At 39.0% G+C, this 15874-nt stretch overlaps 1 protein-coding gene across 3 annotated transcripts in view; it reads left to right on the top strand.

Annotated features, from left to right (window-relative positions):
* The first annotated feature begins 4362 nt into the window (after positions 1–4362).
* The window catches only part of LOC117413331 (pro-neuregulin-2, membrane-bound isoform-like), a 399323-nt gene continuing 387811 nt past the window's right edge, over positions 4363–15874 (top strand). For 2 of the 3 annotated variants that reach the window (XM_058996665.1, XM_058996667.1), the window contains exon 1: positions 4363–5385. In XM_058996665.1, the coding sequence (XP_058852648.1) occupies positions 4977–5385 (409 nt within the window). In that variant the 5' untranslated portion in view covers positions 4363–4976. The remainder of the gene's footprint in view (positions 5386–15874) is intronic. The other variant, XM_058996666.1, reaches the window with a different exon arrangement.

Raw genomic sequence — 15874 nt, 5'->3', positions numbered from 1 at the left:
TCTGTAAGCATTGCTATTGTCTGTAAGCATTGCTATTGTCTGTAAGCATTGCTATTGTCTGTAAGCATTGTCATTGTCTGTGCCTGTAAGCATTGTTATTGTCTGTAAGCGTTGTTATTGCCTGTAAACATTGTTATTGTCTGTAAGCATTGCTATTTTCTGTAAGCATTGTAATTGTCTGTGGCTGTAAGCATTGTTATTGCCTGTAAGCATTATTATTGTTTGTAAGCATTGCTATTGCCTGTAAGCATTGCTATTGCCTGTAAGCATTGTTATTGTCTGTAAGCATTGTTATTGTCTGTAAGCATTGCTATTGCCTGTAAGCATTGTTATTGTCTGTAAGCATTGCTATTGCCTGTAAGCATTGTTATTGTTTGTAAGCATTGTTATTGCCTGTAAGCATTGTTATTGTCTGTAAGTATTGCTATTGTCTGTAAACATTGTTATTGCCTGTGCCTGTAAGTATTATTATTGTCTGTAAGCATTGTTATTGTCTGTAAGTATTGCTATTGTCTGTAAGCATTGTCATTGTCTGTGTCTGTAAGCATTGTTATTGCCTGTAAGCATTGTTATTATCTGTAAGCATTGCTATTGTCTGTAAGCATTGCTATTGTCTGTAAGCATTGTTATTGTCTGTAAGCATTGCTATTGTATGTAAGCATTGTTATTGTCTGTAAGCATTGTTTTTGTTTGTAAGCATTGTTATTGTCTGTAAGCATTGTTATTGCCTGTAAGCATTCTTATTGTCTGTAAGCATTGTTTTTGTTTGTAAGCATTGTTATTGTCTGTAAGCATTGTTATTGCCTGTAAGCATTCTTATTGTCTGTAAGCATTGTTATTGTCTGTAAGCATTGTTATTGTCTGTAAGCATTGCTATTGTCTGTAAAAATTGTTATTGTCTGTGCCTGTAAGATGTATTATTGTCTGTAAGCATTGCTATTGTCTGTAAGATTGTCATTGTCTGTGCCTGTAAGCATTGTTATTGCCTGTAAGCATTGCTATTGCATGTAAGCATTGTTATTGTCTGTAAGCATTGCTATTGTCTGTAAACATTGTTATTGCCTGTGCCTGTAAGCATTATTATTGTCTGTAAGCATTGTTATTGTCTGTAAGTATTGCTATTGTCTGTAAGCATTGTCATTGTCTGCCTGTAAGCATTGTTATTGTCTGTAAGCATTGCTATTGCCTGTAAGCATTGTTATTGTTTGTAAACATTGTCATTGTCTGTAAGCATTGTTATTGTCTGTAAGCATTGCTATTGTCTGTAAACATTGTTATTGCCTGTGCCTGTAAGCATTATTATTGTCTGTAAGCATTGTTATTGTCTGTAAGTATTGCTATTGTCTGTAAGCATTGTCATTGTCTGTGCCTGTAAGCATTGTTATTGTCTGTAAGCATTGTTATTGTCTGTGCCTGTAAGCATTATTATTGTCTGTAAGCATTGCTATTGTCTGTAAGCATTGCTATTGTCTGTAAGCATTGCTATTGTCTGTAAGCATTGTCATTGTCTGTGCCTGTAAGCATTGTTATTGTCTGTAAGCGTTGTTATTGCCTGTAAACATTGTTATTGTCTGTAAGCATTGCTATTTTCTGTAAGCATTGTTATTGTCTGTAAGCATTGTTATTGTCTGTGCCTGTAAGTATTGTTATTGTCTGTAAGCATTGCTATTGTCTGTAAGCATTGTTATTGTCTGTAAGCATTGTTATTGTCTGTGCCTGTAAGCATTGTTTTTGTTTGTAAGCATTGTTATTGCCTGTAAGCATTGTTATTGTTTGTAAGCATTATTATTGTCTGTAAGCATTGCTATTGTCTGTAAGCATTGCTATTGTCTGTAAGCATTGCTATTGTCTGTAAGCATTGTCATTGTCTGTGCCTGTAAGCATTGTTATTGTCTGTAAGCGTTGTTATTGCCTGTAAACATTGTTATTGTCTGTAAGCATTGCTATTTTCTGTAAGCATTGTTATTGTCTGTAAGCATTGTTATTGTCTGTGCCTGTAAGTATTGTTATTGTCTGTAAGCATTGCTATTGTCTGTAAGCATTGTTATTGTCTGTAAGCATTGTTATTGTCTGTGCCTGTAAGCATTGTTTTTGTTTGTAAGCATTGTTATTGCCTGTAAGTATTGTTATTGTCTGTAAGCATTGCTATTGTCTGTAAGCATTGTTGTTCTCTGTAGGCATTGTTATTGCCTGTAAGCATTGTTATTGTCTACAATTTATTCTAAAAGAACCATCCCTGTCTCCCATGTTTCCTGCCAATTTTTTCTTTGTTCCCCAGAGGAATTTTAATGTGTCCATGTTCTCATTTCAGTGTGCCTACACAGGTCCATCTTCATATAAACCACCTGGTTAATTACTGAGTGAGCTTTCCACGATTGAAATGAATGACGACACACGCTATATGAGACACTTAGTAATTAGACTACATCAATTAATAGTGATAGATAGATTTACATAAAAATAAGAAAATATTAATGTGTAAATAAAAACTAAATACAATACATTAAGAACAAATAGTTTAAATCTTGTGCCACACGTTATTACAAAAAAAAAGAAAGCAATGGAGAACTGAAAGCAGTGAACAAGTCAATTATCTCGAGTCCATTATTACAAAAGCAAAACAATAAAAGGGTAAATAAACCTGTAATTGAAAGATTTAACATTTTTAAAATAACATTAACTGTGTACCAGTTTCTAATAAAACTGATTATAGGGCATTACATGGTAGCTGACCTGGGCTGCACAGTAGCGCCAATGCTTAAAGCTCTTACCTTTTCACTTACTTTAGCTACATAGATCTGAAATGTGGAGTTTTAGCAAACATGTTTACAGGTTATAGAAACCATGTATTTTAATTTTAAAATACAATATCTGGCTGTATATTCAATGTATAACTGGTGATAGGCTAGTACCACTTTAAGATAAAGTGGATTATATTTACTTCAGTACCTACAGTGTTTAACTCCTGTTTTTTTTTTAAAGAAGATGTTAAATATTATAAGTGGGACAGAAAAGCTTATCTTTTTTTTTTTTTTACAGAATCATAACCTACTGCTTCTTGCCAAACAGAACGAGTGTGGAATGCTGCTGCTGACAATATATGTTACAAAACCCAGCAGGAATATTGATTAGCATTATATATGGTAACAGTATGGTTAATGTATGCATGTCTGCTGAGACTCTGCTATTACTCCTGTGCAAACACTGTGTACATTAATTTGTAACATTACTGGGAATATGTCCGTTCAGTTCTCGACTCTCTCTCTCTGTGTGTGTGTGTGTGTGTGTGTGTGTGTGTGTGTGTGTGTGTGTGTGTGTGTGTGTGTGTGCGCGCGCGCGTGTGTTTTGAATTGAGGATGCTGGAGAGGTGAGGCTGAATGCAGCATTTTTCCTTACCTGCAGAGGTAAGCTTGTTTGAAACAGTAGGGGGCGCTGTGTGTAAGTCCTTGGCAGGTTTTTACATTCGCACAGTTCCACACGCTGGACAATTCCCACAGCAAAGCTAATTTACCACTGATGTATAAAATATTGCTCTTATTTATTTGGCGCTTAAATTGACGTATGTTAACTGACTGACTGCTACCGTGAAACAAAACTGTTTGTTCGTGTAAATGGCATTGCAGTATAAAGACACAAGTGGGGGGGGGGAGGGGAGAAATAACAGGTTGTTATCGGTATGCATCCATTTAATAAACCGGGCGTTTTCAAGTGTTCATTGCGTTTTTCTTTTTTAAAATAAATGCTTATTTGTAATCAGACCATTTCAGTGCTATCCTCGAGTACAGTGTAACACTGTGCTGTTGTCTTCAAATATGGATCGAATGCAGCACTGACGTCTAGATATCTGTTTAGCTGAAGCAGAGGACTGGATGTGACCTGAATGCAATGTATGATTTAATAATAGAATGAGACGCACAACTCATTTTAAATCCATTTTTTGAGAACCGAAGCAACATCTTGGCATTACATTTACGTTAGCCAGCGTATCAAGCAATGCAAACAGGTTTTGTGTGTGCGTGTGGGCGCGCGCGCGTGTGTTCGTTCTGAAGCAGTGATATTTGTAACTCTTTAGAGAATATCGGTATCATAGATAAGGAGGCGATGCTTCAGGTGAAACGTTTAATGTGCGGGGTTCATACAACCGGTTGATCTGAATGTATTGCAACAGTTTAAAATGATGTTGTCAGGTTAATACATTATTCAGATAGGTGCATGATATCATTCATACTGTAACATCAAACTAAAATATATAGATTTTTTTATGTAATAACTTCCACCAGACGAAACTGCAGGCAGACAGGTGCTGTGTGCACACGGCAAGCAGAGACGCTTGTGCAGGGCGAGAAGGGCATCAAACCCAAGCGAAAGCTACGTGCTTTTATAAAGACAGAACCGAATAGCTTCAGTCTCCTCTGGCAGAATGACATTATCGTGCAGGTGGACATGCACACAGCAAAGAGACACCTAAAAGGATATATTCTGCAGCTCTTATGCGCATCAGTTGTGTGTGAGACTTTGTGGTTTGCATTATTTTAGATCTGACTGTAGCGCTGTAGCGCTTGCTTGATTCCTTCGTTTGTGTGTGAAAAAATAAAAAAACAGAAGGGCGAACATGAAAGCCTGGGCTTGGCATCGCTAGCGGTTGCCTGACAAATTAATAATAATAATACAAAATCTTTCTGCATTTTTTTTTTTTTTTTTTTTTTTTAGAATTACTTAGTAGCAGAATGCAGAGACAGGGTTTTTAATCCAGTAGCATTACGCCGTTTCCGGTTCCTAGCTGGTGTTTCCCCATTACAAAGTATTGGAAAAACAGCAGATCCAAATGGCATGGACATTTACGCAAGGTCTGCTGCTCTGCCGTTCTGCTGGGGTCTATTTGCAGTCTCCTATTTCAACTCAACTCCATCATCATCAACCAGCAGCATCGAAAGCACTGCAGCAGCAAGAGCGACTACCGAGCCCAAGCAGACGGCATGAGGCTTGATCCAGTCCATTTCTCTATGCTGGTCATCGGGGTATCCTTCGCCTGCTACTCCCCGAGTTTAAATTCTCTGCAGGACCAGGCTTACAGATCGGCGGTAGTCATTGAAGGAAAGGTCCAGTCTCTACCCACTAATGTTACCAAGGAGCCCTACAGTGTGAATGTCATAGTGCTGGACGTGTGGCCCCTTAACAGCGGGGGGCTTCAAAGGGACCAGCTTGTGACCATCGGGGATTTTGGTTCGGAGCCTCCGTGCATCAAAGTGAAAAATAACCACAAATACGTGTTTTTCATGGACCTAACTGACAAGCCCTTGGTATTCAAGGCATCGTTCGCTCCTCTGGACACCAGCGGGAAGAATCTAAAAAAAGATGTTGGGAGGATCTTGTGCGAAGACTGCGGTAAGTTTATTCTTTCTTACACTACACTAGGACCCGGACGTTACTGCAGATTGCACTGTTTGAGTGAATTGCGTTTTAATTACACTAATAAGATTAAACGATTATTAAACTAACTAACAGATGGGGCGTCTCTTCTTTCATAATTATATCTTTGCAGCATTGGTTTGGTCATATATATATATATATATATATATATATATATATATATATATATATATATATATATATATATATATATATACACACACACAGACAGTAGATATAAATATGTACATTATGTGCGGTGCCATTAGTTACATTGACAGGTTGCCGCTATGTGATAAACTTTTGTTCAGTGTATTGTGGTTTTGTTAGGGATACTGCAAAAAGCAAAGAACTTGAGTTTTTGAAATGTTATGCTTACGGCGTCATACAGTAGTGATAGTGTAGCGGTTGCAGAATACAGCAAGACCAAAGTAACACCTTTGCAGAAGTCCAAAAGCTGAAGTTGTGGTTGCAATATGATTGTGTTTGTTTTTGCTGTTTTACATGTTGAATGTGTTTTGTTCATACTGGAATGCGCTATACAAGGTTCCTGTGTCTGTCACTGTATCCAGGGCACAGGCAGACACAACAGGGCTTCTTTTAACAGATTATCTAGAAGATACTGTGACGTTGCCGAGAACACGGAACATAAAGGACTGTAACCTTTGTTTGTGGTTTCACGAGCCAGTTTTCCTCTTGGGTAGGTGGTCATATCAGACCCGCACATAACACCGGATTCACGTCGAAAGGAAAATTATATCGATAATACATTTACATGTTACCTGGTACTGGATACTGACTTTTAACATGCAGCTTTCTCGCTTTCATCTGCGTGAAATATATGCATTATGTGTCGACACCAAAGTTGTTAAATAGGAGGTATATTTGGGGTTTTAGTTTCATTATTTTGCAATGCATGCGGTGCCTTCCCTTACCCCCATGGCGAAAGCGTTTGCATTCGAGTGAAGCTGAAAACAGGAGAATGCATCACATCAGAAGACTGTATACACTTTTGCAGGCGAATTAGACTAAAGTGGCCAGCTATAATTCTGTTTTCGGTAGGATTTCCTACAGGGCTGCATATAAGAACAACGGTACACCTGCTCTTGGAGAGGTAGTAATGTACAGTAACGTTTGAAACAGAAGGCAAGGTTGGCGTTCTTTACACCAACCTGTTTTATAGTGGTTCCATTTTATTGCACATGAATTGTACACGCTTTACATAATATTCCAATTGTATAACTACTTATAAGCACGTAGGAGCAGAGTGCTACTGCTGTAGTTTACACACAGTGCATTCTTAAAACAAACATTTGAAGCGTTTCACTAGCTCAATACATTAAACCCGTTGGTATCATTGTGCTACAGGTAATTGGGACATGTCATTCATTATTTTATATTATTATTGTATAGGGTGGTATTTCAACAGATATTGTACACATGACTCAAATGGATCGAAGTATAGCCAATCATAGAAGACAGTTGGATTAATATAACTGCCCGATGTATTCTTAGTTTGTGGCCACATTATTTATTTGAATGTTAAAACAGCATCTTGGTGTGCAGAATGCTGTGTTATTGTGTGCCTTAATACAGCAATGGCCTAATGTTTTAAAAAAAATAAAAAAAAATAACAGTGTACATATATTCTCTGACTAACTAGCAAATATAATTTGTATTATTATTATATAATACTAATTCATCTAATCCAGTGGTATTTTGTACTGTGTTATTGCATACATATACTGCAAGATATAGGGGTATCAAATGCAGGTCACCCAGCAAGGACAATGTATTCAATCTGATGTGTGTTTAAATCATGTTCAAAAGCAGAATATATGTAAATACAATTCCATCTCAAACCTCCGATGCCTTGTAACTAAAGCAGCGTTCTATGTACAACATCTACAGTTAAAATAAAGGCTGTTGTGATGATTTTTAATAATATTCCTACATAGTTTGTGGTCATATAAAACATCTATTCTTGAGTATCAGAAGTGAACAATGTAACTAATGATGGAGCTATTGGATGGAGCTGCAGCAGACTACTGGCTCAGTGAATTGAATGTCACAGGTTTGTTCTCCTTAGAGACTGTTCTCATGGAAAACAGTGTTGAATAGCAGGTGTGCTTTAGAACGAATGAAGAAGGACTGCAGGCAAACAGTATTACTGAATCTGCTGTAGTTCTGGACTGCTCCATTGAAAACACTTTTCTAGGTGTGCGCCTGTAGTTCTGGACTGCTCCATTGAAAACACTGTTCTAGGTGTGCTCCTGTGGTTCTGGACTTCTGGACTATTTTATTAATCTAAACAGCAGCACATCTTAATCCCCCCACTCTTTAACTTTAACCCTGCTAGTGTTTACCTCCAGGTACAAATACAGTGACCTATGCTCGCTCGCTTTGATGAAAGCATGGTCCGTTAGCACTCAGGAGAGGAAAAACAAAGTTAATAGGGGAAATGAAACCTCTAGGAATACATGGCTAAATGGACCGCCCTTCCTCCAGGCAGCTAGCTAAAGGTCTTAATGTGGTTACAGAGAGGGTTATACAGTATTGTTCATGACAGCATCCAGTCTGTTCTTAAAGGATCCAATAGTCTCTGCTTCAACATCTCTGTTCGGCAGACTGTTCCAATAGTTCCCCACCCTTTCTGTGAAAAAGCTCCTTGTCCCCTCGGTTCTGAATATGCCCTTCTTCAGCTTCCACCCGGGGCCCCTGGTTCTGTTCTCTGTGACCTGTGAAAAATAATTCTCAGCAGTTACTTTGTTAAACCCCTTGACAATTTTAAATACATCTATTAAGTCACCTCTGGCTCTCCTTCTTTCTAGGATATTTCCGCCTATCTTCATATGACATACCCTTCAATCCTGGAATTAATCATGTTGCGCTCCTCTATACTCTCATGTCTTTCTTATATGGACCAGAACTGGACACAGTATTCTAGGTGTGGTCGTATCAGTGCATTGTATAATTTTAATATAACTTCTCTATATTTTAATTCAACTGTCTTGGTATATAACCTAACATTCTATTTGCCTTTTTTATAGCTTCTCCGCTAGGTGTCTAGTTGGCTTAAGAGATTCATCCACTACTACCCCCAAGTCCTTTTCATACATAGCCGCCTCTATTTCATTACTGTTCAGGTTATACTTGCCTCTAATGTTTTTGTTCCCGATGTGCAAGACTTTGCATTTATTCACATTAAATTTCTTCTGCCATGTGTCAGCCCAAGCTTGAATCTTGTCTAAATCTCTTTGTATTATTAAAGTTGCTGATTTGGAGTTGGCTACCCTATCCCTCCCAGTTTTGTGTTGTCTGCAAATCTACATAGTTTACTAATTATGTCTTGGTCCAGGTGATTTATATAGATTAAGAATAGCAATGGTCTCAATACTGATCCCTGTGGTACCTCACTTGTTACGTTACTCCAGTTTGATGCCTGGCCTCTAATTATAACTCTCTGCTTTCTATCTTGTAACCCGTTATGAATCCATGCTGCTACTTTACCATTTATTCCTACTGATTTAATCTTTAGATAGAGCCTTTCGTGCAGTACCAGCCCTTAGTTTCTTACCAAGAAAATGAGACACAGCTACCCTTACAGACGTGCTCAAATTTGTTGGTACCCCTCCACAAAAAACGAAGAATGCACAATTTTCTCTGAAATAACTTGAAACTGACAAAAGTAATTGGCATCCACCATTGTTTATTCCATATTTAACAGAAATCAGACTTTGCTTTTGATTTTTTATTCAACATAATATTGTAAATAATAAAACAAATGAAAATGGCATGGACAAAAATGATGGGACCGCTAACCTAATATTTTGTTGCACAACCTTTAGCGGCAATCACTGCAATCAAACGTTTTCTGTAGCTCTCAATGAGACTTCTGCACCTGTTAACAGGTAGTTTGGCCCACTCTTCCTGAGCAAACTGCTCCAGCTGTCTCAGGTTTGATGGGTGCCTTCTCCAGACTGCAAGTTTCAGCTCTTTCCATAGATGTTCGATAGGATTCAGATCAGGACTCATAGAAGGCCACTTCAGACTAGTCCAATGTTTTGTTCTTATCCATTCTTGGGTGCTTTTAGCTGTGTGTTTTGGGTCATTATCCTGTTGGAGGAGCCATGACCTGCGACTGAGACAGAGCTTTCTGACACTGGGCAGTACGTTTCGCTCCAGAATGCCTTGATAGTCTTGAGATTTCATTGTGCCCTGCACAGATTCAAGGCACCCTGTGCCAGGCGCAGCAAATCAGCCCCAAAACATAACCGAGCCTCCTCCATGTTTCACTGTAGATATGGTGTTCTTTTCTTTGAAAGCTTCATTTTTTCGTCTGTGAACATACAGCTGATGTGACTTGCCAAAAAGCTCCAGTTTTGACTCATCTGTCCAAAGGACATTCTCCCAGAAGGATTGTGGCTTGTCAATATGCATTTTAGCAAATTCGAGTCTGGCTTTTTTATGTTTTTCTTTCAAAAGTGGAGTCCTCCTGGGTCTTCTTCCATGGAGCCCACTTTCGCTCAAAAAGCGAGGGATGGTGCCATCAGAAACTGACGTACCTTCACCTTGGAGTTCAGCTTGTATCTCTTTGGCAGTTATCCTTGGTTCTTTTTCTACCATTCGCACTATCCTTCTGTTCAATCTGGGGTCGATTTTCCTCTTGCGGCTGCGCCCAGGGAGGTTGGCTACAGTTCCATGGACCTTAAACTTCTTAATAATATTTGCAACTGTTGTCACAGGAACATCAAGCTGCTTGGAGATGGTCTTGTAGCCTTTACCTTTACCATGCTTGTCTATTATTTTCTTTCTGATCTCCTCAGACAACTCTTTCCTTTGCTTTCTCTGGTCCATGTTCAGTGTGGTGCACACAATGATACCAAACAGCACAGTGACTACTTTTCTCCATTTAAATAGGCTGAATGACTGATTACAAGATTGGAGACGTGTGATACCAATAAAAGTAATTAGTTTGAAATATCACTATAATCCAATTATTTATGATCTTTTCTAAGGGGTACCAACAAATGTGTCCAGGCCATTTTAGAATATCTTTGTAGAATAAGCAATAATTCATCTCTTTTCACAGCTTCTTTGCTTTATTCTATGACATACCAAAGGCATGCAAGTATACATGATAAAATAGCTTTTAATTTCATCACTTTTCAGGAGGAATGAAGCATTATTTCAATGAGCTGTAAGGGTACCAACAAATTTGAGCACGTCTGTATGAACGTTTACCAGTATTTTTGCATTATTTTCCCATGGTTACACTATTCATTACCAGAGTTTATCATGGTTTTTAATATGCCTTACCACACCTCTCTGGGCTTTACAGTGCTTATCTATGCTTTACCATGCTTTCACTTTTAAACTTTTATAAGGGGAATGCTTGGCAGAGAAAACAGTTCTAATGAATAGCTTCTAATTGATAAGTCAGGCCCAAAGGTACCTTGTTGTTTCACCACCATTGAATAACGAAAGAAAACTAAACTCAGGAAAAGAAAATGGTCTTGCATTTGCTCCAGGTGACCGTAATGGGAAATGACCTCTGGAACGACTGAATTCAATATTGGATTAGCTCACTCACTTTGCTATACATCAGCTGGTAATCACTTTGCTGCTTAAATGAAGAGGCCATAAACTATTTTCTTTTCAGCGTGCATTGATTTACATGAGCTTTGACTGTCAAAGCTTTGAACCCTTTCTATAATGCGTGTTTTCATTAAAGGACTGGTAACCCCGGCTTTTAAAAACACTTTCTTACCCTTCTTATCACCAGGACCCCCCTTGTTAGGTTACCTTGCCCTTAAAACCTCCTATTCAAAATGTCTGTCTAGAAGCCATTGTAGAAACAAGACCTCCAAAATGGCAGAAAGGCTTTATTTCAAAATCATGTAAAGGTGATTTCTATTTTGGGGAGACTTATCCAGCTAGGGGTCTTATTATTTTCTGTTTCCATTTCAATTGCTTTATAAAGCTTATATGAATATAGTGGAGGGCTGTCCGTTTGTTTGCTGTGTTATTCCAGTATCTTGTTCCACACTCATCCAATTGTCGTGAAACGTTATGTGGACATGTATTAGCAGAGGTTAATGAGGATAACAGCATCTGGGCTGTGTTTTCACAGGACTAACACCTGATTGGCAAAGGGTTTATATTCTAGCATGGGAATTATTCCATGTGTATTGCAGCAGTTCAAACCATTTGGGTATCTATAACAAGGTTACATGCAGTAGCCTAAATCTGTATTTTTATAAGAGGAATTGCCATCGTTTTCAGCTACGGTATAATAAAGCTATCATGTAGCAGGGAGTTCATCTTATTGCAACCCAAGCCTGTCACTATATCCTCAATTATTCTTACTGGTTTACTAACAAAGTATATTCTGTTTTCTTATATTATATTGACTTACCTATATTTGTAGACTGCAGTCTTTCATCTCAAAAGAACTTGCCATGGTAAGCTATCTAAAAGGTTTTAGTATAATTAAGCATCCTGGTAAAAGGAGCTTGAATGTTAAGCCCACTGGACGACCTACTGTTATTATCTCATGAGCCTTTTTTATATTTTCATCTTCATATTTCCATTGTTGTGAAAACTGTGGACACAGTCTAATGGCAACTTTCTTTGACATTAGGGTGACCAGATTTTCAAAGCTCAAAACCGGGACACATTGTTAAATAACTGATGACTAATTAAACTATTTAAATAAAGGATATGTCATGGTTATCTAAACAACCATCCTCTCACTCCTTTTGTTTTTTTTATGCAGCTAGCTAATTTCAGTACACTCCTAGGTGTATAATTTGTGGCTAATTAGTTTAATACATAAAATATGCCATAAACTAAGGAAGCGGTGGTTTACGTTATTTTGACACAAGGTATTTAGAGTGCGTCGCACTACAGGAAGTAGCTGTAAACCAGACTTTTAAGATTTTGAGAAAAATATCGGGACACCGGGACCTTTAATAGAAAAACGGGACTGTCCTGGCTAAACCGGAACATCTGGTCACCCTATCTAAGATGGCTACCATAGTTTGGTCATGTGACCATTTTTTTATGCTGATTAAGACCTAATGCTACAGACTTCCAAACCACTGCACATATGGATGCTGAGATTCCCTATGTCAGGTCTATGCTGCCAGTGTAAACATCCCCTCTGTAACATGCTACTTTATTATTACATGTCTATACTGCCAGTGTAAACATCCCCTCTGTAACATGCTACTTTGTTATTACATGTCTATACTGCCAGTGTAAACATCCCCTCTGTAACATGCTACTTTATTATTACATGTCTATACTGCCAGTGTAAATATCCCCTCTGTAACATGCTACTCTGTTATTACATGTCTATACTGCCAGTGTAAACATCCACTCTGTAACATGCTACTTAATCCTCATAATCCCAACAGTATTTTTCAAATATTTAGCATTGTACTTGAAACCTGGAAGGAAATTGAACTTTAAAATCAGTTCTATGGAAATCTAGATTTAAAATCACTCCTATGGAAATCTAGCTTTAAAATCAGTTCTGTGGAAATCTTGCTTTAAAATCAGTTATATGGGGAAAATAGTCATAACTTGGAGATTCAAATATTTCCTCCATTTCCTCTTTTTTTGTCAGCTTATCCTATTCCAACAGACATTTCTACAGAACTTACAGAAACTGACATAAAAAATTCAATTCTCAAGGCAGCTAGAAGCCAAAATACTTTTTTTGACAAATCCTTTTACTTCTAAAAATAGAACAGTTCAAGCCAATCAATGAGCCCTGTTGCATGTCCCCAGGGCTCCAGTGTATCCTCAACATTGTACTTGCTTGCTATCATATATATAGGCGTGTGCAACTTCCCAAGTGATCTGTCCAGAAACACATTTCATTTGGTTCACTTGACCTTCAGTGAGATAGCCATTTGGGATTCGGTCCACAGTGGGGCCAGCAGAAGGCAATCTACAGTAGCATTCCATGAATATTTAATTGCAGATTAAAAGGGGGGGCTTTTTAAAAATGCTGATTAACCACTGACTCACATTAAGGACTCTGCAGTCACCATTCATCTTCCCAGGAAATTACTGGAAAACAAATAGCACCAGATATTTTGTTATAAAAATATTACCTGTTTCATTCTTGCTGGAGAACCTGCTGTAGTCTCTTCTTGAGTAAATCTTGCCCCCCCTGTTTTAATGTCAGTGAAATACAGTACTGTGGCAAAATGGTTTGCAGTGCGCTGGTGTAGAGGTGATGCGGTGCTCAAGTAATGACAAACAACAACGTTCACGGTGCAATGATGTTTTATTTATAATCCAAAGTCACTTGAGAACTGTAAATAAGAATCACTGGCAATACACAGCTATGTGTACTGCTCAGTAAAACCCACGGGGTTCAGTCCCGAAATAATAATGATGGTAAATACACACACAGAACACAGACATGATCACAAGTCCAAAGTGAGTGCTTTTTAAGTGCCAGTGGTGAAATACATTTATTTTGTGAACAATGGTGCGGTGTTGTCCAGGTTGGTGCTGGCTTTTAGCGACAGCTCCTGGTACGTGATAGCCGTCTAATAAGAACAAACGTTTACAATTAGTACGACAAAGAAAACAAACACTAAACACTCACGGTATATCACAGTACTTCAGTGGTTCATCCGTAAGCATAACAAAGGAGTCGTTCGCTCGGCCACATCCCCTTTTGTACCTTCAGCCACGTCCCCTTGGTTAGCGAGTGCAATCGTTTTTCCTCCAATCCTCGATTGCCACATCGCTTCCCGTCTGGGGCGATGACTTGGTGTACTGTGGCTCCGCCCCCTTCCTGGCCGACCCTGGAATGACCTGCCAAACCATCCAGTCCGGGGCACACTGTTCCCTTTACACAGTGCCCTCATAGGTTGGGAGGGAGATTTATAACCAAGATTCATTCTTTCTCTGTCACAAGTACACATACTGTAACTAAAATGGGCTACATTCAAAAATGGCATCTTGTAATTGCAATTTTTTATGTGGCATCTTTATATGGCTAAACAAAGGGAATGGGTTATTTATTTCTGACCCCATCTGCATTGGTTTCCTTTGCATGGTATATATTTTTACAGTCAATTATGAAATATTTTATAGATATGAATATGAACGTGGTCATTTTTGCCTCTTTTGTAGAAACATGTCTTTATACTGATGATCCTGTTTCTATAATCAGACCATATTGTTAGTGAAATGCACAAGTATAAGTCAATGTTTCACTTTTTTATTTGTAAGACACATAGTAAAAAAGAGAACACTGGACTTCAATGTGTAATATAGGTATAGTTGTGGTGGCTCATCAGAAGAGGCACTGCCCACTCTCGATTTTTTTTATTTTTATTTAGCCCCAATTTTCTCCCCAATTTGGAATGTCCAATTATTTTTTCTCCTACCGCAGCAATTCCCCACACACTCAGGAGACCCCAAGGTTCAGTGGGCATCCTCCAATCCCACGACCAAGCCAGCTTCCTCTTTTACACCCAGGAACTTGAGAGCGGATGTCAGCAAGCTACCGGCCACTGGAGGACAAAGGCCAGCCCTGCAGGTGTCTGAGCTCACCGGGCACCTGGCCAGCAGTGTTCACTCTAGCGCGATGAGGAGAAGCAGTCGAGGAGAGCGCTAGTGCCAATGCAGCGCTCCCTTCAGAATCCCCAGTGAAGACCGGTGACGCTGCACAGCCAGGACGTGAACCTGCGCTGTATGACTCGCCCTGCTTCACACAGCCAGGACGTGAACCTGCACTGTATGACTCGCCCTGCTTTACACAGCCAGGACGTGAACCTGCGCTGTATGACTCGCCCTGCTTCACACAGCCAGGACGTGAACCTGCGCTGTATGACTCGCCCTGCTTCACATAGCCAGGATGCAAACCTGCACTGTATGACTCTCCCTGCACACCACGCGGCTGTGCTTTTACCAGGTCAGCCACTAGGTGACCCCTTCGAGAATAAGATTTTTGTATGTATTGATTTATTTCTATGTAGTATGCAACAGTAAATATATAGCTTGTATGCAAAGGTAGCCATCCGATCCACATTCTCCATTCAGTCAACGCTGTACATTCGGATGAGGCAGACACACCCTTGTCTCTTCTATTTATAATTAGCATGTCTATTAACCAATCATAGTCTTCCATTTCTTCAGCTGGCTTGCACGGAACACTGAGTAAAGTCACCAAAAAAATAGGGGTGGCATGCCTCCCCTCCCCTTTTGCCTGTTTTAGCCAATCACTGGCCATGTGTTCTCCCACACCGATGACCCCGGATGCACCTGACAAGAGTGAAAGGAACACATGGTGACAGTGTGTAACAGTTAAGTTTATTGGAAGAAACTATTATGGGCTACTGTTTTCTCTGCTGGCTAGTGGACAATTTTCTGCAGTTTTGTTTTTCACTGGCAGGAAATGTGCTTGACAGACGGCCCATCCATAAATATGCAG

This window comes from Acipenser ruthenus, chromosome 23 (assembly GCF_902713425.1).
Source record: "Acipenser ruthenus chromosome 23, fAciRut3.2 maternal haplotype, whole genome shotgun sequence".
NCBI lineage: Eukaryota > Metazoa > Chordata > Actinopteri > Acipenseriformes > Acipenseridae > Acipenser > Acipenser ruthenus.
Note: the sequence above shows the minus strand (reverse complement) of the source record. Positions and strands in the feature narration are given on the sequence as shown.